At 46.9% G+C, this 20,101-nt stretch overlaps 1 protein-coding gene across 4 annotated transcripts in view; it reads left to right on the forward strand.

Annotated features, from left to right (window-relative positions):
• Positions 1 to 20,101, forward strand: part of KLHL3 (kelch like family member 3) — a 58,133-nt gene that overhangs the window by 21,511 nt on the left and 16,521 nt on the right. For all 4 annotated transcript variants that reach the window (XM_017827869.1, XM_017827871.1, XM_017827872.1 and 1 more), the window contains 4 exons: positions 2,031 to 2,137; positions 7,379 to 7,500; positions 15,289 to 15,451; positions 18,443 to 18,552. In XM_017827869.1, coding sequence (XP_017683358.1) covers positions 2,031 to 2,137; positions 7,379 to 7,500; positions 15,289 to 15,451; positions 18,443 to 18,552 — 502 coding nt within the window. The remainder of the gene's footprint in view (positions 1 to 2,030; positions 2,138 to 7,378; positions 7,501 to 15,288; positions 15,452 to 18,442; positions 18,553 to 20,101) is intronic.

Consider the following 20,101-nt stretch of genomic DNA (forward strand, 5'->3'; position numbering starts at 1 on the left):
TGGAGAATGATTGAAAACGTTTCCTTTCACAGATATCTGACAGTGATTCTCTGTTGCATAGGAACAGAAAATGGAAATATTGTAACAGTTACATGAAGCGGAGCATGCTGTAATTTTTTTCCTTTTTACTTTTAACTGGCATCCCTCTGGTCCTTTCTTTGTACTGAAAGCAAAGGATCTGAAAATAAAGGTTTGTGCAGCTATATTCAGAAATCTATTGTGCTCCTATTATTCCTTGTTAATTGAAGCATAGTGGGAATAACTGGAGATGGACAATGTTTCTTAGTGCCTGTGGTTAGCTAGATTTTGTGCAATACTGAAGTGACAAAATACAGAAGACTGAAAGCTGCCCTTAAGCACCTGTCTCATGTTTTCATCTTCTGAGTACTTGTTTTTCTGTCATCTCCTGCTGCTGTTTTGGAATATACAGGTTTCACATCTATTGTACGTGCATTGAGCTTGTGATCTGTTAAGCTGTCAACAATCAGTGTTAATAGGTACCTTGAATAATAGTGCCTCCCTTCACATGCATCCAGAAATATCATACAGAGGGTATAGAAAAATCTTGCTAAGCTTTTAACCTATTTGCAATATAGAACCATAGAACTGTTTAGGTTGGAAAAGACCTGTAAGACCACTGAGTCCAACTGTTAACCCAGCACGGCCACGTTCACCACTAAACCATGTCCCTAAGTGTCACTTAGGGTTTTAGCTTTCAAATATAGATGAAATTATTTTATGAGTGGTGCTTAAGATGGCTGTAGATGACTCCAAAGAGGAATTGAGCAGAGCGCCTTTTGCATAAGCTGAAGGATATGAGGAAGCTTCCATTAAGAGGCTCATAAAGAGCTCCCCTCATTGCCCTTACCCCTTCCAAACTGGGGTGAACATAGAGTACAGACTACCAGTTCCTACTTTCTTCCTGTTTTCCAACTTTAACCCTCTGTTTCACAGCTGTTTTGTTCACATACTAGGCATACCTAGTCCATTAGAAACTCTGTGTATGTTTATTTGATAATGAGGTTTCTTAAAGACGAAGTTCAGTGTGAAGATAAGCATTTCTGAAGAGAAGGCAACATCTAGATTTACAGACACTGATCCTTTTTCAGGCTTGGCATTTGAAAAGAACACCCCTAGTTTGCATTTGTATGCTTAAGCATCTTAAACCAACTTGTTGGGAGGCTGAGCACTTCTTGCTGTCGGCATCTGCAAAGCTCTGTGCAAACATTAACTAATGAATCCTCAAAGGACCAACGTGGGGCGAGTAGAAAAGGTCACTCCTTAATGAAGTGACTTTTCCAAAGCTGTACAATGAGTCAGTGGGGGAGCTTAGAAGGTGTTTTTTTTTTTTGTTTCTGTCTGGGACCCGGTTCTTTATTCCAGTGACTCTTAATCCCAGGCTAATTCCTGAGGTAAAGGAAGTCCTCATGCCCATGGATAAACTCCAGTGATTGACACCTCCTCTCTGGCAGATGGCAGAGGCAGCCTCTCTGCTCATCAATGCCAGGACATGTTTTGGTGGTCACATTCTTTAGGGCCAAGCATGGAAGGAAGTACCGAAATCACTGCATTTTCCACTCTACCCTTCCCCTGTGGAAAGACCAAAGTGCTGCTGGTGTTCCCTTCTCTTACAGATCTACTAGAGCCTGGCTCCAGGTAGTGCCCAAACTCTTAAGCTCTTCTGTGCCTTCTCCAAGCCCTACATGTTTGAGAGGTGGAAGGAGCCCCTTATCCTTTGTTCTTTGGGCAGTGTGTATGCCTAGTTTGACTTCCATTTTTTTTCCTGGGAAAAGCAGAACCACAGGCAGGGCTGCAGCATCAGTAGGATTCAGGCTTTGCTTTGTAGGCAAACAGTGATGGGAGCTGGTAGCTGAAGGATTAGAGGACCTTGCACTGGGATTTGGCAGAAGCTCAGGTGCCGTGTCTGTGGTGGTGGGTCTTCCACTTACTTTTTCAGGCTATACTGATGTAGCTTTTTGCCTGACCAGGAATTCTGAAATGACCTTTGTCTTTTCTGGTGTTTTTTCCAGCAAGAGGCTCCTCTGTGATGTGGTGATTGTGGCTGAGACCATGGAAATGGAAGCCCACCGCGTGGTCCTGGCAGCCTGCAGCCCCTATTTCTGTGCCATGTTTACAGGTACTCTTTTTGACACCACACACTGTTCTGGGGTTGAACAGGCCATTGCAATCCTGAGGTCTCAGGCTGTGTCTCTGTCAGGAGCTGCAGCACAGGCAGAGGGTTTCCTCAAGAGAGAAGTGATACAGATAGGTCTGCAGTTTGCTAAACTTCATGGATGATGCTGGTCATCCTTGACTAATTCCTTGAGGAATCTGTATGGGTGTGGGGTGCTTGTGTGGCTGTGGGGTGCATGGGTAGCACGTGGGCCACAGTAAGGTTTACTATGGGGTTTGGCTCACTTGATTTTTTGGTTATTTTTATTCCCCCTAACAAGACCGTGGGTCATGAAAACATTATTAACATCAAGCACGTGTGCAGTGCCCTAAATGTTCATGGTGCACATCAAAGAAGTAGCTGGCACAGGAGTTGTAGTTTCAAGGCTCAGCCCTGCTGATACTGATTTGGCAGTCACAGATGTTTAATCTCCCATGGCACTTTTTTTCTGCTGCCTGAAATAACACCGTTGTTCTCTCGCTCCCAGTGTGTTTTAGCAGCCCTGCTTTTTGGCAGGGTGTGTTGCTGCAGTCTGGTATGTTTTGGTAAGGGCAGAAGGGAAAAGGAGGACAAAATTCTTGCTCTGTTGGCCTGATCACTGTAGCAGGTGCCCTTTGAAGGCTGTGCCCAGGCAGGGCAGCAAAGAAAGCCAAAGAAAGCCATGCCAATACTGAGGCAGGAGAGTGACCAGCTTATTTAAGTCATTCTAGTAAAATTAGTCTGGTCAGGAACTCCTTAGCTTCCTTCCTTTTCCTTGCCCTCCTCTCCAGGGTAGGAACTGACTTAACCAAATACAAAGAAAATGATTTTTACACCCCAGGGAATGGGTGTTACTGTCCCTGAACTCCAACATAAATGAGCTACAGGGGTTTTGCCCCTGTTTCATGTTCATTTGCTTGTAGTCTAGGCCTTGCTTCTTCCTTTTAAAAGCCTTGGGATTAGACCTAGTTCAATTTGCTTTGCTGGAAGCAGAACACAGCATTTCTCAGGAAAGAGCTTGTCATTTGGGAAGCTTTTTTCCCTTCTGTGACGGAGGTGGAGGGAAAACCTCAGGTGTAAACAGATGTCTGAATGTGAGATGAGATGTGATGCTGTGGTGGCTTTATCAGTGTGGTGAGCTCAGGTGGGAGAGCATTTGTGTTTTTTAGGGCACTGCTGCTGCACCTGAAGTTGGTGTTGGCTGTGGTGGTGAGGCAGAGGAGCAAATGCTGCTCAGAAACAACTGTTTGTCAGGGCATCTCGAGCAGGACTTGGGAGGGCTTGTGATGCTCGTTCCTGGTGAGACATTTAGTAAAGGAAAACTTGGAAAAACCCTCTGATCCTTAGAGGTCATCTGAGCGGGAAGGTGGTGGTGCAGGGCTGCTCATGTTTCCATGCAGGAATTCTCTGGGCCGTGTAATCCCTCACACTGTGAGTTAAACAGTAATCAGCTAACCACGGTCATGTGGCTGCTCGGCAGCTCCCCTGGGCTGGGTGACAGCCTGGGCAGCCGCCTGTCCCCTCCCCCTGACACATCCCCGGGGGCAGAGGGTCAGCCAGAGACCAGTTCTCCCTTTGCTTTCAGTCTGGCTAGTCCCAAATTCCTAAGGTCTGGATCTCTCTCTTGCGAAGACTGAGTGCGTGATCTCCTTCCAGCTCTGTGGGGGTTCCCTCCCTGCAAAGGGACAGTTTAAAATCACAGCTCCAACATGAGTTGGTTGTTGTGACTTATTTTTTTTGCATTGCAGTTTTGCATCAGTGATGTAGCCAGTGGCTCGGGGACAGCCACACCATGGGGTGTTTGCAGGAGCTGCCTGTGCATGCTGAGTTCCCGCTGGAGGAGCAGCTTTCTGGGGCTGTGGGGGGCTGGAGGGATCCCCCAGCAGTGCCAGCAGCCATGCTGTGAGTGAGTGATCAGCAGGAAGCTGTGAACAGTGGAAACCAAACTGAGACCTGCTGCTCATCCACCTTTGCCTGCTGCTTGCTCTGCAGGCCCCGTCCCTGACAGCTGAGCCTGACTTTGGTGTCATGAATGACCTTGTGATGACCTTGGAGTCTTTCCTAAACCATCTTCTGTCCTCTGGTTAGGCATTCCTCTTTGAAACAGCCTTGGGACGGCTGAAAATGGGCAGGCACATCTTCCATTCCTATCTTCCACTGCTGAAGGGGAGATGAGACCCAGCACTTCCTGAGTGTCCCTTTTTGTACTGGCTTTCCGTAGCATTTTGGATGGTGTCTGGTCCTCATTGGCACCATTCTGTGGGGATAATTTGTGACAGTTATTTCTGTCCATTTAAAAGAATAGAGTCATTTTGAAAAGGGTAGCAAATATTTCAGTGATGCTGCTGGGGCTGCTACTGTGAGATACCTTTGGAATGTTGGAAATGCTGAAGGAGGAGGCAGGTCTCATGTGCCCTTCCTTGCAGGTCTCACGTGCTGCTTCAAGGCACTCACCCCATGTGTGAGAGGCTGTGGTTATGTTATATGATGCACTTGTATTCTCCTTCAGCACATCTGGGACTTAGGAGGCAGGCAAGGCTGTATCTGTGAAAGCACTGGGAAGCCTCTCTGGAGTGCAGTGTGTAGGAGGCAGGGCAGGCTGCAGTGCTGGGTAAACATGGCCCTGTGAGCTGCTACAGTTTTGAGAGTAGTTTATCTTGTGCCAGAGCAGAGCTCTGCCCTCTCCCTGCCCTCATGAGCAGAGGGGAACAGGGAAAGCACTGCTAGGTGTTGAGCATGATGCAGAAAAGGTGTGCCTTCACAAGGGGCCATTGTCTGCAAAGTCTGTCCTCACAAGAGGGTCTGCTTGGAGCCACTCCACCTGTTTTACCTGCCTTTGCTCCCCCATACCTTGTCCCTTGTGTCTGCCTGACTCTGCCCAGCCACAGAGGTGCAGGGACAGGTCTGTGCAGCACCCTGTGCAAGGCAGCCCTTTCTCACCACAGCCCTTAGGGATGAGAGATGATGGTAGTGCTCGGAGTTATTCTGTAACTGAGGTGTCAGGTAAGGCTTGAGCCTGACTTATGAGAGACATCCTGGGAGTTGGGGTTTGTGTGTTTTTTTTGCCTGAAGGGATGTGGGGTGAGATGCCTTCACTGACCCGCTGCTGGCTGCCCACAGCTGTGCCCCACAGGCTGCATTTGCCCTGGCTCTGTGCTGGCCTCCTCCTGGTCTACACCAACTCCTGCCTTGGTTCACTTGTGGTGTCTCCAGGTTCCTCCTCACTCCACAGCACTAGAGGCATGTCCACCCTCTGACAAGTGGGAGGAACTCCATCGCTCCAAGTTGGATCCCACTTGACTGTGGGGCCCAGCATGTGAGACTCCCCCCTCACGGTGCCTGGGCTGGCAGGAGCAGAGGCAGCGGAGGCTGTTGGTATGCAGGGCTGGCAGCTTGCTAGTGGGTGTGGAAGCCCACACAGCTTTTATTTTTGTTGCCTGTGTCACATGAACACCACAAGGACAGATGATGTTATCAGGTTGGTCCCTCCAAGCTATTTCTGCATCGATCCCTGGGTGTGCAAGGCTGAGCCTCCTCTCTGCACTGTGGGTCCCACAGGGCTCTGGCTGCTCTGCTCCTCCTCTCTGTGCAGGGGGGGCTTGGGGGGGGCTCCTTGCAGGCACCTCCAGCACCACAAGGCTGATGGGGACTGGCTTGTTCTCAGAGCCCCCTCTAATCTCTGGAGATGTCTGGGATGTTTTTGGGGGAGGAAGTGTGTGAAGATGACATTTTGTCAATTAAAAAGTCCTGCCTGCTTTGAAGGCCTCCCAAATGTAGGTCACTTATCCCTTTGTACTTGTACATTTATATTCATGGGCTTCTCTGAATAACACTTTATTATTTAATTTTAAAAATTGAATTTGGGACAAATATTATTTCACTTCTTGGGGCCTTTGACTCTTCTAACACTTATGGTCTCACCCCACTCCTGTTATTTACCCACTTATTGGCATAAATGAAGTCAGCAAAGTTCAATTTGCAGGATCCAGGTATTGCTCAAGCTTGGACCCCCCTTTAACATCTGACTCTGTGCACTTGATGTGCCCAGCCACGTCTTGTCAAACACTGCACAGAGGTGTAGGCTGTAATTACTTCTCCTATAGGCTGCAGGAAATATTTTCCCACTTAATCCCACAGCAGTACTGAGTCACCGGATTTCTGAGAGTGGTGATTATTCGTGCCCAGGTTTAAGAACTGACATTTTTTCATGCTCTCCTTTGTTTAACTTTGTTTTTCCACCCATCATTTTCTTTCCGCTCGGGGTTTTGCCCTTTCTTTTCTGTGGCCCCTCAAGATCTTGGTGATTAAACCCTGGGTGAGGTCATGGTGTGCGTGGATGCTGGAAGGGCCCTGGGGAGCCCTTTCTCCTCCCTCCCAGCATGATTTTGTTCCTCTGTCGTGCTCCTGTCACACAGGGGGCGTGGAGGTGGGTCATGAATAGGCTCTTACACGGACACGTGGTTTTACTTGTATATCCAGAGGGGAAATTATTCCCCTAGTTCTACCTGTTTTTAAATTACGGATTTGAAGGAAGGATAAAGTTTGGATCCGAAGGTGTGAGGCTGGGAAAGTGAGAGATGAGGAAATGCATGTTCCTGTGTGGATGCTTTACACAAGGTGTATCTGATGGATGGGTTACAGCAGGGTAATTGAGAGAAGCTGGCTGCACTCTGGGTGCTTGTTTTCCTGAGCAGGTTTCAGCTTCTTCCTAAAGAAAGAGGGTAACACTGCATTGCTTTTACTGTAGGGTATACCACAAAACACCCTAATGCAGCTGTTGCAGCATACTCATCTACCCATATGTATATATATTAAAAAAATTAAAAATACTTACAGTAAATATATAAAAAAGGTATTTCTAAGACTTGTCCACAATCTCTTTGAGTCTGTCCCTATACTGTTGAGGGACATACTGGTTTTTTGTTTTTGGTTTTTTTTTACCTCTATATTTATTTGAATGCAGGAGACCCACGGCAGGTTCTTTTCTGTCAAGAAATTAAGCTCGTTGCATTTATTGACTTATTTTTTTTTAAATTAGTGTCCTCAGTGTTGAGTTGGTTTTTTAGCTGGCATTAGGAGGCTTCTGGGAATCTCCCTGGTTGTTCTTCAATGGTCAGGGATAGTGCCAGGCAGTCCTGTAGTCAAACAGCAGGAGAATGTTCTGGGTGTGTGGGGAGCGAGGTTCTGCAGAGCAAACTGTAACTGTCCTTTTGAACTGAATTTCAGGAGACATGTCTGAAAGCAAGGCCAAGAAGATTGAGATAAAAGATGTCGATGGCCAGACCCTGAGGAAGCTGATTGATTACATCTACACCGCTGAGATTGAGGTCACGGAGGAGAATGTGCAGGTAGGTCTGGTCCAGCACTTCCCGTGGAGAACCGAGTGAAAAGCTTGAAACTCAAAGGCACAGGTCCTTTTGGGGGTGAGGGATCTCCTCAGGCTGCAGAAAGTAAAAGGTTGAGCTTGAAAAAAGCTACTTCCAGCCTCTGTTTAGTCTTGAGGCACTTTAGTGTTTTCCCTGCACTTAAGTCATGTTGCATTTAGCTTTTGTGTTGGGCTCTTATAACAAGAGCAGGCATTTGCCTTCCAAGAAGCTGTGCTGACTTGTGGGTCAGTCTGTCGAAGGTCAGAATAGACTCAAACAAGCAGTGAATTTTAAGGCCAGGGCAGGGGAATCTGGCTGTTAGTTTTTAAATTCTTCTGGGTAGTTTGAGTTGTTCGGCAGAGCTTTGAGTGGAATATATTGTTCAAATGAGGGCATTCTTCCTTTTTATTTTTGTGTGTGCACTCTATCTTGAATTTCTGTGAGGTCAATATTTGTCCAAGAGTGGAAAGAGTAATTGAAAGGCAGCCCAGAGATAAAGCAGGGTGCTCAGGAAGAGAGTGTTTCGCCGTGTCACGTGGCTGTGGCTGCTAGTCAAGCTCTTTCTTTGACTCTGCTTGTATTTGTGGTAAGAAAAAGGCTCTGCACTCAGGCACTGATTTCTGGAAGGGATGCTGGGAGCTCGTGTGTGGACGTGCTTTTCAGTGGGTCTCTGTTTTTGTTTGCAAGGGGCAGTTTGAGCCCCTTGTCCTCCTCTCTGTGACCTGGACATAGGTCAGGGTAACAAGTCTCTGTCCACGATGCTGGAGAGAAAGGGGCAGTGCTGCTGGGTGCATTCTGTTGACCTAATTAACATGGCAAAATTAGACTAGTTCTGCTTGAAATGAGGTTCTTGCTGTGAGCTCTTCTGCTCCAGTCCCTCAGGGACAGTGCAGCTTCTTGCTGACCAGTTGCTCCTGAAAAACCCTGGGCTGTGCCCACTTTGCAGTCTAAGCCCTTGCCATGCTTCGTGACCCAAGTCTGTGGGGGCCTTTTCTTGCCCCTTCTGCCCTCCACTTTTATAAACTTGACTTTCTGGTGTGCTCCCAACCCAGCAGTTGTCACACTGGCAGGAGTGTGGAGCCTGGTTGTCCTACAGGACCATCAGCGAGGAGACCTTCAAGGTACCACTGCAACAAAGGAGCTGAGACTCAAACCCAGCTGTGGGTGGCTTGTTCTGGCTGTCTGCTGTGTGACCCACACTTAAGGGCTCTGTATAGTCAGGGTCATCAGCAGCTGACATACAACATTACTCAGTGAGGAACTGGGGTGGAGCTCCTTGGACCTCTGGGATCTCCCACTGAGGAAGGAAAAACGACATTTACACGCTCTTGGGCTGGTCCCTTCTTCTGTGGGAAATATGAAGGCCAAATCCATGTGCTTTCTGAAATGTGTGCTTTCCTTCCATGCTGCTGGTTGTTGGGTGGCTCAGAAGCACCCACTCGGCACGTGGGACGTGTGGAGCTCGGGACACCATCTGGCCCCAGCCAGCCTGCCTTGAATGGAGCTTGGGAAGGGCCTGCTCTGGCTGCGTTCCCAGGGGAGTATTTTGGTGCTCCAGCTGCACCTGTGTGTAAGCAGGGCTGTGGGAGCTGGTGCAGGCTGGAGAGCTGGCTCTGTCCTGCTCTGCCTGGGCCTGCCCAGGAGGTCTGGGAAAAGTCCAGGTGTTCCCTTTTCCGAGCAGCTGGAAAGCTGTCTTTCTTAGTAAAACCTAACCAAAGCCTGCCTTCTGTGGCCTGGGGATTACAAGGAGTTAAAGTAAGCTCCCTGTCTGTATTTTGGCTTTCATCTCTTAGATAGCAAGAAAAAAAACATAAGTTTTGAATACTAAGGTTTGGGCATGGTGTTTTTTCCCAGTCTATTAAACCAGGTCCTTTTACTGCAGGATTTATTTCAATAACCACTCTGTGAATAACTCTTTAGGCTAGAGGTAAATTAATTCACAGAAGCTAAAAAATGAAGCTGTTCTACTGCAAGATTAACTCACTAGTTTAAATTTTATTATGTTTAAAATGTTAATGCTGAAAATGTTTTATGGAATTTATTATAATTTTGTGATGAAACCAACAGAAATAGATCCTGTCTCTGGGTGTTTTGCTCTGAACAAAAGGCTATAAACACGTTAATATTCACCTGTGGCCAAAAGAAGAAAAGTTTACAGAAATGAATATTCTGTGATTTGTTGGAAAGTTTCACATCAGTGAAGGCAAAAAACATGAACAACAAAAATTAAGCTCTTTGCAGTCTCTGGTTTGGATTAGCAGTGTCAAGCTTAGGAGGAAGGTTTGGTCCCTTGCATCACCACATCCTCCTGATGCACAGCTTTGGGTCCTTCATCCATCCATCCATCCATCCACCCAAGGACACCTCAGAAGTACCTGTGTTGTTTCAGCAATGTTCCTTCACAGCCTTGCTTGAGCACAGTGAGACTTTCTCTTTTCCCAGCAGGTATCTCCTGAGGTCTGTTATTGCCATGCCATGCACTCTGATTCTCTAGCAGGGCAAAGGTGCTTTTTTAAAGGAGTTTTTCAGACTTCCTGAGTAGGTGGAAGAAGCAATTTCTGGGTATAGGTGCCAGGTAATTTCATTGTAGAAACTAGCAAAAATAAAAAGATTGCTCAATGGCATTAACTGAGCAGATGCAGGCAAGCTACCAAAACTTGTGAATAAATGAAAAGACACGATCTTTTCAGTGAGCAAAATAAGATGAGAGCAGAATAGAAATGAGAAGAAGATGAGCAGCAAAGGTACCATGCAGTGCAGGAATGAATGCTCCCAAGCGTGCTCGAATGCTGAGCAGTGCCCAGCACTTCCCAACAAGAAGCCTTTTTACAGTATTTTTGTTACTTCTTTTCTAATAGAAACCTGTATTTTTTTTTTTTTTTGCTTTTATAGGCCTGGTATGAGTTCAGGAAGTGAGACTCCCTTTTTTCTAAGCTTGTATTTCTGTAGCTGATTGTACAATGAAATGACACAGTGCTTTTTGTTTTGTTTTTCGTGTGAGGAAGGATGTGTGTACAAGGGGCCAAGCCTTTACAGTCAGTTCCAGTCATCATCTATGTAGTGAGTTCCTGGGGGGGAAGTTCATCCAATTTCTCCTCAAGATTATGTCCCAAATGTGCAGGCAAAGGGGATTTTCAGCCCACCTAAGCTCTGTAAAGCAGAGCACTGAGCCCATGTGAAGGGAATACTCTCTTCTAACCCTGCTGGGGGCATGTAGGTGAGAACTGCCCCAGCAAATGCAATCCTGCTTTATCTACTGGACCTTCATTCTTACAGGGAGATTGCAAGGCAGTGTAGATGAAGCAGTAGGAGGGCTCAGGGATGATGGATGACAAAGAATCTTCTATGCTGAGCAGCATTTTACCTCTGAAAATGCATTTGGGATTTAACCTCCCACTTGTTTGGAAGGCATGGAGCAGAGAGAGAACTTCTGTCTTTATTGCAGTCATGTTATCTCAGCAAAACCCACGCTGGGATTTCTGTCCCCACTGCCTTCTGTTGTTCCTCTTCTGTTGCACCCCACATCAGGGTTGGTTGTAAAGATTCATATGCATGACATACAGATCTCATTCATTTGAAGGTGGAGTTTGATACATTTATTTAGAAGGAAGTTGTGTCATGCAGTTTCTGTAAAAGGAAGGAAAAGTAAAGTGATTGTCATGGGGAAGTTCATGGATGCTCACGTGCAGCCCTGGTTGACTTCCATGGAACACGTGTCAGAGCACAGGGCCTGCTGCTCCCCACCTGTGTGGAGTAGCTGGTGGTTTTAACACTGCAATTACTTGGGTTTTTCAGTTAGGTCTTGATTTTGCAGCTGAAGTGGCTGCACTGCTGCTTTCCAACCCTCATATCAAACCTGCCAGCTCCGAGTGATGGGAGCAAAGTCTGGCGATGGGGAAGCTGAGCGTGGTGTCCTCGAACAGAGCTGAATCATGAGGAGATTTGGGAGGAGGCTCCTCATTCTCTAAGGTGGTCCTGTGAACATACCTGGACCTCTGGTTCTAGGCAGTGAATACAGTCCCTCCTCAGTGTGTCCCAGCCATCCTTAATGAAGATGACACTTCATTACTTTCAGCAGCCTGAGAATTGCCCTCCCAATTAAGAAAGTCATTATCATTCAGGCTGTAATGATTCCCTGGAAAAAATCCTGATTAACCTGACTTCCCAATTAAACTTACGGACGCTGTGCAGTGTTACCACGTGAGGGGTGTCCTTGTGCACAGCCATAGTTTGAGACATGGATTGTGCAGAAAGAATGAAACCTGAAATTAGCTGTCTGGAGGAAGTAGATATTGAAACTGTCAGCTCTGCAGGCACAGTAATTGTCATACAAAATTACTTGAGAAAAGAGGAAAAAAGCTTTGCCAGGAGCTGTACTATTTCCATTTCAGAAGTGTGCTCCTGCACCTCAGCTCTCCCTACAGACTTAGGACTTCACAGCAAGGAAGGAGAGTTGTGTGGCAGATGCAGTTTTCATGATTAAGGGGTGATAAGTGGGTCAGTTCATCACCCTTCCCCCTCTTCACTCCAAAAGCTGGAATTGTAGCTGGTGCAAGCCCAGGGTGAGGCAGAGCTCCTTTCAGCAATAAATCAGGGCTATCTTCCTCCCTGCAACCAAAGCTCCTTGCCATGGATTGCCTTGGAGTGCTGGGGGTCCTGGTCCATGGCAAGGTTGACTCCTGGGTAGGGGGACCTTCCTTAGACCTATGGAAAATCTTATAAGTTGGCTTGGCCTAATACAGAGGTGAGGAGAAACTTGTGGATGTGGTACCAGAGGACTATGCTGGGCCTGATGGAAGTGTCTCTACATTTTTATTCCGCTGTTTAATCAAGGAACGGTGTGTCTGAAGTTGGAGAATGTAGATCAGGAGGGAAGTTGCCAGCAACTCCCCTGTTTTCTCTCTCATCTCTATATCCCATGTCCTTCTCATGCCTGCTTCCGGCATTCCTGCTCCTGGTGAGGCTTTGTGGCTCCCTGATCCTGTCACACTTGCCTCTGCCTGGGCCATTTCACCCCAGGTGGAGCATTTAAGTGGAAGCTCTGTTGTTCACCCCGTGTGCTGCCTGGGAGCAGCTGGGGAGTAATAAAGCCTAATTGCCATCCTTGCACTCGAAAGCCACATTACACTAATGTAGTTTTATCTCCACTACTTGTGCAGTTTGGAGCAGTTCATTTAAAACTGTGTGCTTTACCTGCCGTGCAAACACAAAATCCATTTATTTCTCTGGTCACGGGTTCCCCTGGGAGGGTGCTTGGGAGCTGTCTCCCTGTTTGGGCAGATGTGCAGTCCCAGCTGTGTCCCTGGATGTGCAGCTGAGGATTACAGCCAGTACTCTTGTTTGGCTTCTAATTTGACTGAATTGTCAAAGCTGCTTATGAGCTTTAATACATCCCCTGCCCTGGGAAAATGCTCCTTTCCCAGTTTTGCAGAGCAGGAATGGACTAAATTAACTTTTGGCCACAGGTACTTGGAAGGCTGTGTCACGCTAGGGAATCAACCCCAGTCTCTGCAGTCCAGCATTAATGAATAAACCTTAGAGTGACACAGAGCACTTTTGGCTGAAAGATGTTTCTAGTTTAGAGACATCAAAGGTCTGTGGAAGTAATTGCACAGGCAATGTTGTGTTAAACTTGAAATTGGTACGAGTCTGCAGAGGACAGCTGGTGATCTAGATGGTTATGGTTATATCTATATATATATATACACACTCCCCATAGATGAGATAAATTATTTAGCAAAGCAGCCAGTCTCAGTAGTAATAGCAGATAATTTTGACATAGTTTCAAGAAATGAGTGGGTTTTGATATGGAGGCAGATCTGGTACAGAAGCCAGCTCTCTGTAAATCTTTCACGGCTGTTGGAGTTCAAATACTGAGAGTCAGATCCAGACCCAAGTGAGTAACTTGCCTGGATGTTAATGGGGTTGCAGTTTGGTCCTGCTGCATGTTTAGGCAGGGCATTTCCTCTTGTTATTTCTAAAGGAAACAGACTTTGTTCTCCCGGAAATCCTTTGCTTGCTTTTCGCCTTCCCTGGTAAAAACAAGATGAGTGTCGAGACGCTCAGCTGGGAAATGGGAAAGAGAAAATCCACTCATCTTTTGATAGGCTTTTTATATCCTACTTCTGAGAAGTATTATATGGTAATGCCCCTTTCCCAAAGGCTTCAGTGGTGTAAGGGTCCTTCTGCACTGCCCTCTGAAGCCAGCACAGGGCTGTAATAGTAGTACTGGTACGTCCAGGGGCTGTCACATGTGGTGTTAGTGATGGCAGTGAGCACCTTCTGGTTTAGAGGCAATATCCCAAACACTGGAGGTAGGCAGCCCCCTGGATTGGCAGGTGGACATGCTGGATGGATGGGGGTGCACAGAAGAAGCTCTGTATGGTCTGTGCCCAGAGAGTTTTTGCAGGGAGTCTGGCTCCTCTACCCAAAACCCTTATGCAGCTCAGGTGCTCACCTCTTGTTCAGCTAATCAGAAAGTGGTCCACATCTAGGTTTCAAAAACCTAGAATATTGCTATCTTGATTTAATCAAACCCCCAAACTAGTCTCCTCCTGGCATGAAGAGACTTGGGCCAAAGAAGACTCCCGGGTTAATTGATTTCTCTTTTTATTGTTGCCTGTTGGCGGTGGATGCTTGGCTGCTGTTCAGCTGGGATGGAGCTGGAATGCATCTGTGGCTTAGAAAGACCTGGGGCAGGTTGTGAGTGTCCTGCCCTGATGTGGAATGGGACTGTGGTGGCAGGGACAGGGAGGGGACATCTTTATCCCTTCCGTGCCATCGAGATCCAGGGAGGTGAACGCTGTTAACCCACTTGTTTTGTTTAACAGCTGCTTGGGTTTTTTTGAGTTGGAAGTAATTTCCAGGAAATGTGTGCTCAGATGGTGAGCACAGATGCCCAGTTGGAAGGACATGTGTGAAGCAGCCAGAGCTATGAAGGGTCTGGGATAAGACACGTCTGCAGTTGCTGTTCGACATAAGAAAGGAAGTAGCTGATGTCACGGGCTGTAATGTCCCGATTGACTTTGTTTTCTACTTCCTGTCCTTCTTACTGGCCTCAAAGGTGTTTTTTTCCAGCAGATGTCACATTCCTGATCCACTTCCATCTCTATTTTCTGCACTTAGTTTTGGAGGGACAAAGCAGTACCTTATTTTCAGAACAAACCACAAGTGTCCACAGCATTTTGTGTGAGTGGAAATGAGGGCTGTTAATTTGAGTAGTTGGCCCCATCTTTCCTGGGAGCCTTGCTGTCACTAAAACCTGCTTGAGCTTCTGGGAACTTCCTCTCTTACACAACCATTTGGGCACCCTGCTCAGAGGCCAATTGGTTTTGTTGGAAATAAGAAAGTTCAGGGTTTTGAGGAGTGCTGGGCTGCTATGGGCTTTGAATCTGATGGCAATGCTTATAAATAGTATAAAGCTCTTCAGGGGAAAAAACAATAAATCTGTGGTGCAGGACCTACCTGCAGCAAAGCCAGAAGTGCAGGTGCACCCGTGGTTGCTTGTGTCTTGTCCTCCCTTTACCTGCCTCGAGGTCTTGTGGGGAGAAGATGTGAGGAGAAGAGCTCCACTTTTAGCCCAGCATGGGATAGCTATTTCCATTTCTCAGAGCGTGAATGGAGATCTTCTGCATATGGATAGAGCCAAGCCTTTAACCTTCCTTCTCGTCCCCCACAGGGACCCTGAAGGGGAATTGCATCCAATTTGCGCAAGCTGTGCATCAAACACTCTTTGTCGCTCGCTCTAATTCCCCTTTCTTGCCTTTGCAGGTTTTGTTGCCAGCTGCTAGTTTATTGCAGCTGATGGATGTTAGGAAAAACTGCTGTGACTTCCTTCAATCCCAGCTGCATCCCACGAACTGCCTCGGCATCCGAGCCTTTGCCGACGTGCACGCCTGCTCCGAGCTGCTGCAGCAGGCCAACGCCTATGCAGGTGAGGGAGGGGAGCCCTTCTCTGGGGTCAGACCTGCTCCCAGGGGCAGCAACTTGTATAGTCTGAGCGAGATCTGCACGTCCTGGTTGGTCACTTCATACTTCTGGTGTTAGAACGGGGAAGGGAATACTTTTATTGGGTTCTAGGCCGGTAACTTTCCGTCACGCCGCGAGTTGTGAAATGTGGTTTGGTCGCAGGGGAGCTCCTTGTGAGGTAAAACCCCCTGATCCTGTGGATCTCAGCCCACAGAGTAGCTCCTGAGTGTGATCCCAGCAAGCTCTTTGTGTGCCTGTTCAACAGCTTGGTGTTGGCACGCTGGTGTCCTCCCCATGGACCCTGCCCTGAGGGAGCAGTAGGCAATGCTGGGGATTTCCATTCTAGGAATAAATGGAACTAGGCAAAATTAAATCTCGTGAGTGGGAGTGGGAACACTCTGCTAAAACTGCCAGGCAGTCTGAGGCTCCGATCTGTGCAGCAATGGGCACTTACCCCCAGGGTGGATAGGCTCATGTTTCCTGGAGAGTGGATGTGTTTGGTTGCAGTGAGCAGGTGCAGGCAAAGGCTCCCAGCATTTCTCCTCTACATTGTAAATGTAAAGCTGTTTCAGGCAGCCCCAAGCCCTGAACTCCCCAGTACTTTCCAGTCTCCTCTGGCAGAGCTGCCCTTGACCTCTGCTCGGGAGAAGCTGGTGGTTTTCTCTACTCAGTTTGTTTTGCTGCTTTTCTGGTGATTTGTATGGGGATAAATACACCTGCTGTCTCCCAGGGCACCTGCTCTGTCCTGCAAAATTTTCCTTGTCAATGGTTTTGTCCTTAATTGGACCATAAGTAGGCTCAGTGGAATAAAAATGTGCCCACCGAGTCCTCCCCTATTCTCCTGCAAATAAAAGTAAAACCTTTTCAGCTGCTCTGGCTGTATTATCCCCTGGAGGAAAAGGTACCCTGGAAGGAATGGTTAATTGTATAAAAGCTTGCTTGTAATATCTCATTATCCTTGCTTCCAGGCCCTGTTTAATCTTTAACCCAACAAGCAGTGCATTCACTGTATATTTATTTGGTTGTTTGGCAATTAGAAAGTCTGCTTTGTTGTTTTATTGGCCTTCATAAGTCCCAGTTAGTACAGCAGTCCATGTAATGTTAATGGAACTCCATTAATAAAAATGCCATTAAAATTCTTTTCACTATGTTGTTTATGTAACAGCCTTAAAGCAAGACAGAAGGTCCCCAAACTCAAGACTCCATGTCTGCACGAGCTCAGTTACTTGAGAAATGCTTAGTTCTGGCCAGTGGATCCCTTCAGTAGATGGAGGAGCCTTCTTGATGCAGGCACCAGTTACTTTATTAAAATCAGTAAATATTCTTACTTGCTTGCAACTAACAACAAGAGATCAAATATATTTCTACTGCCAGATGCAAGTCCAGAATGAATGACTATGAGATTATGTCCAGAAGTCAGAGTGCATCCAGCTGACTGTGTGGGGTGTGTTTCCTGCCTCTCGAGTATTTAAGGCCAGAAGAGTTCATTAGATGTTATATATACTTCCAGCATAACAGAGTATTAAACTTTATCCACATACCATTTTTCCATATTATTTCTCCACTATTTTTAGTCAGAGGCTTTGGCTTAGCTGTGGGGTTTTGGTCCCCATTACACCAAGTAGGATCCGTGACTGGGGAAGTCCAAGTCCAGAGTCCAGCTCTGCAGCACCAGCTTTGGTGAGGGGTCATTCAGGTGCCATCTCCAAAGAGCTCCTCTCTAGAAGATATGCCAGCTCATGTCCCTGTGGTGCTGCTTTTTGACAGGCAAAGCACTTTGCAGATGTGAGAACTCGAGGCAGATCTTGCTGCGGAGGGAGATTTTTGGATACGTGAGTCTGAACTTCGCAAAGCTGCAGGATTAGACCTTGAAAAAAGCTGCTGCAGATAAAGTGTCTGAGCTTCATGTTTCTGTATTTCAGCCAAAGCTAAATGGGACTTAGAAATGGCAGGTGAGATTAAATTGGCAGTATATGTAAGAAATGCTTGCAAAACTAAAATTGCCTGCAACTGGCTAATGACACAGTTGACCTAGAAATTATTTTTTAGGAAGTAATTCTTTCCTGTGCCTTTTGGCTCGATGTAAAGCTTGACAGATTTGATGATCCTCAGTCATAATTCTTCCAGTTTGGGATTATAATCAGTGACATGCATTTTGTTTTCAAGTGGCTCCCAGAGTTACAGCATGGAGGGATCTGGAGGCAGAAAAGGGAGAAAGAGGAACTTGTAGAATTGTGGGCTGAAGTGGAAAGGGGAAAAGCTGCTGGGGAAGGTGGGTCCTGGGGGGTTGGAGCAAGAGAAAGGGTACATTTACACATTTGGGGGAAAGAAGTAAAAGGTGGAAGGAGAGGAGAGCTGATCCCATGGGAGTGCATGGGATGAAGATGTCCCTTGCCCATCTCTCCATGTAGCCCTTGGACACACAGATTCAGCTCCATGCCCTGGGATTCCTCAGTATTGGCTGCTGACCATATGCCCCAAACTGATTCATGTTAAAGGTGGGCTTCCTTGGAATATGTGCAAATACCCAAGACCCTTGTGGAGTCTCTCATCCAGGTGCTGAGCAGATCTGATGCTGTCTAGCTTGTTGAAGTGGGCAAGAACTGAATCTCGAGGTGGCCAGATAATTTACTGCCTTAGAAAGGCACTCACACTTGTCTCAGTTGCCACTTCTAATCTTCTTTGCCACTGGAAGACTCTTAGTGGCTTTTCAGAAACTTTGGTGTCATTTATGAAATTGTCTCCTGGGGCTCATGCTACTTGAAATAACATGGGATTTCTCTCTGCAGCTCTCTCTCTGGTTTCTGTCTGTGTTCCACCACGCAGCCACAGTGGGTTTGTCTCGGGTGCCCAGAGCTGTAATAAGAGTAGTTCTCTGAATGCTGTAGTCCTTCCATTGACTGAAAACACGGATTTCATTATAATTCTCTGTTCCCTCTTTTCATTTGTTGAACAGAGCAGCACTTCCCTGAGGTGATGCTAGGAGAAGAATTTCTTAGCCTTAGTCTGGACCAGGTTTGCAGTTTAATATCAAGTGACAAGCTCACAGTCTCCTCTGAAGAAAAGGTACTGTAAATTGGATAGCAAGAGTGAATGTAAGAATGCTGGAATGTTTCTAGATCTTACACCAGGAATGTTCTCATTATATGCTCTTTAGGGGCCATTCTGCAACAGAGATCATGTGGGAAGGAAAATTAAAATAATGCAGTTCCTAGAAACACATAAAAATGACCTTCACTTGGTTGTTCTTTGAAGGAAGTAATGATTCTGAGATCTATATCACTTCTAAAGGCCCTGGGGGTCAGAACAAAATACCTTCCCTCCCTGGAAAACTAGAAAACTCCCATATGCTGTTGTGTAAAGCACTCATTACCTGCTGCAAAACCTCAGAGAAGGTGAATTTCATTAAGCCAGAGAGGAGTATTGGCTTCTGTTGCATGTTGGGTGGAACAACAAAAGGAGATCTGCAACTAGAAGGAAGGAAGAAAACATTTTCTAACATCATCAATGTTTTTAATGGAAGAGGGGAGAAAAAGGCACTGGTTGATACTGTTTTGTGGTTGAAATGTTCAGCACATCTTGTATAATCTGGAGTCCTGAGGAGGAGGGTGACTAAAGGTTTTAGTGCTTGGTGAGCTCCAGATCCAGCCTTTCTCTGCTGTGAGCTTCTTGTATGACCTGCTGCAGGTTTCTGGGGACAGGTACGTGCCTTGAGTCCTTCAGCTCACCCCAGAATTGTCACTGTGGAGAGGTTGTAGAACCACAGAGTCATTAAGGTTGGAAAAGGCCTTTAAGACTGTTGAGTCCAACCACTAACCCAGCACTGCCAGGTCCACCACTAAACCATGTCCTTAGATGTAAATGGTCACTTGTGGGAGACCACAGGAGAGCTTGAGGATGATGTGGTTTGTAACTTCAGGACCCTTGTTCGGGTGGGACGAGGCTGGACCTGGGCGTGTTGGTGCTGCTGCTCGGGCTGCACATCCAGGCATGTGCTCTCCTCCTGCTGAGCCCCCCTGGGCTGCAAACACACGGGTGCTGGGGCACACAGGGGTGGTAAAACTTCCCAGAAAACCTGCACCACGTGAGGTGGGGACACAGGGATGCTCGGTTCAGATGCTGAGCCTGCAAACTCAGAGGCTCCATGGGGTGCTCAGAGGTGACACACAGGCAGGGCCAGAGAGGGCAAAAACCAACGGCACCAACTCACAGCAGAAAGGCTCTGCATGAGCCCAGCAGCCTGCAAAGGGAAGTGCAAGTTTAGTAACCAATTTTTTCCAGTCCTGTGCAGCATTGTTAAAAAGCTTTTATTGGCCTTGTGCCCAGAGGAATCAAAGTGCTCCCTCCCTCATCTGAGCTTTGTACAATCAAACCCAGTATTTCTTTGGCTGATTGTAAAAGTTGAGGATGCAGGGCAGTGGAAGGAAACGTAAGCATGAGCTGTAGGTTCAAAACAACAGATCTGAATAACAGGAGAGAGGCATAAAATGGGAATGGAACATAAACATGAAATGTTCTGGGGTCCAAAGAAGTGCTGGAAATTGAGGACAGGCTCGTAGGCTGCTGTTCCTTGTTAACTGTATGACAGACAAGCCATTTTCCTCACCTATATTCC

The sequence above is a fragment of the Lepidothrix coronata genome, unplaced genomic scaffold (genome assembly GCF_001604755.1).
Source record: "Lepidothrix coronata isolate B3197 unplaced genomic scaffold, Lepidothrix_coronata-1.0 Scaffold144, whole genome shotgun sequence".
NCBI classification, from domain to species: Eukaryota; Metazoa; Chordata; class Aves; order Passeriformes; family Pipridae; genus Lepidothrix; species Lepidothrix coronata.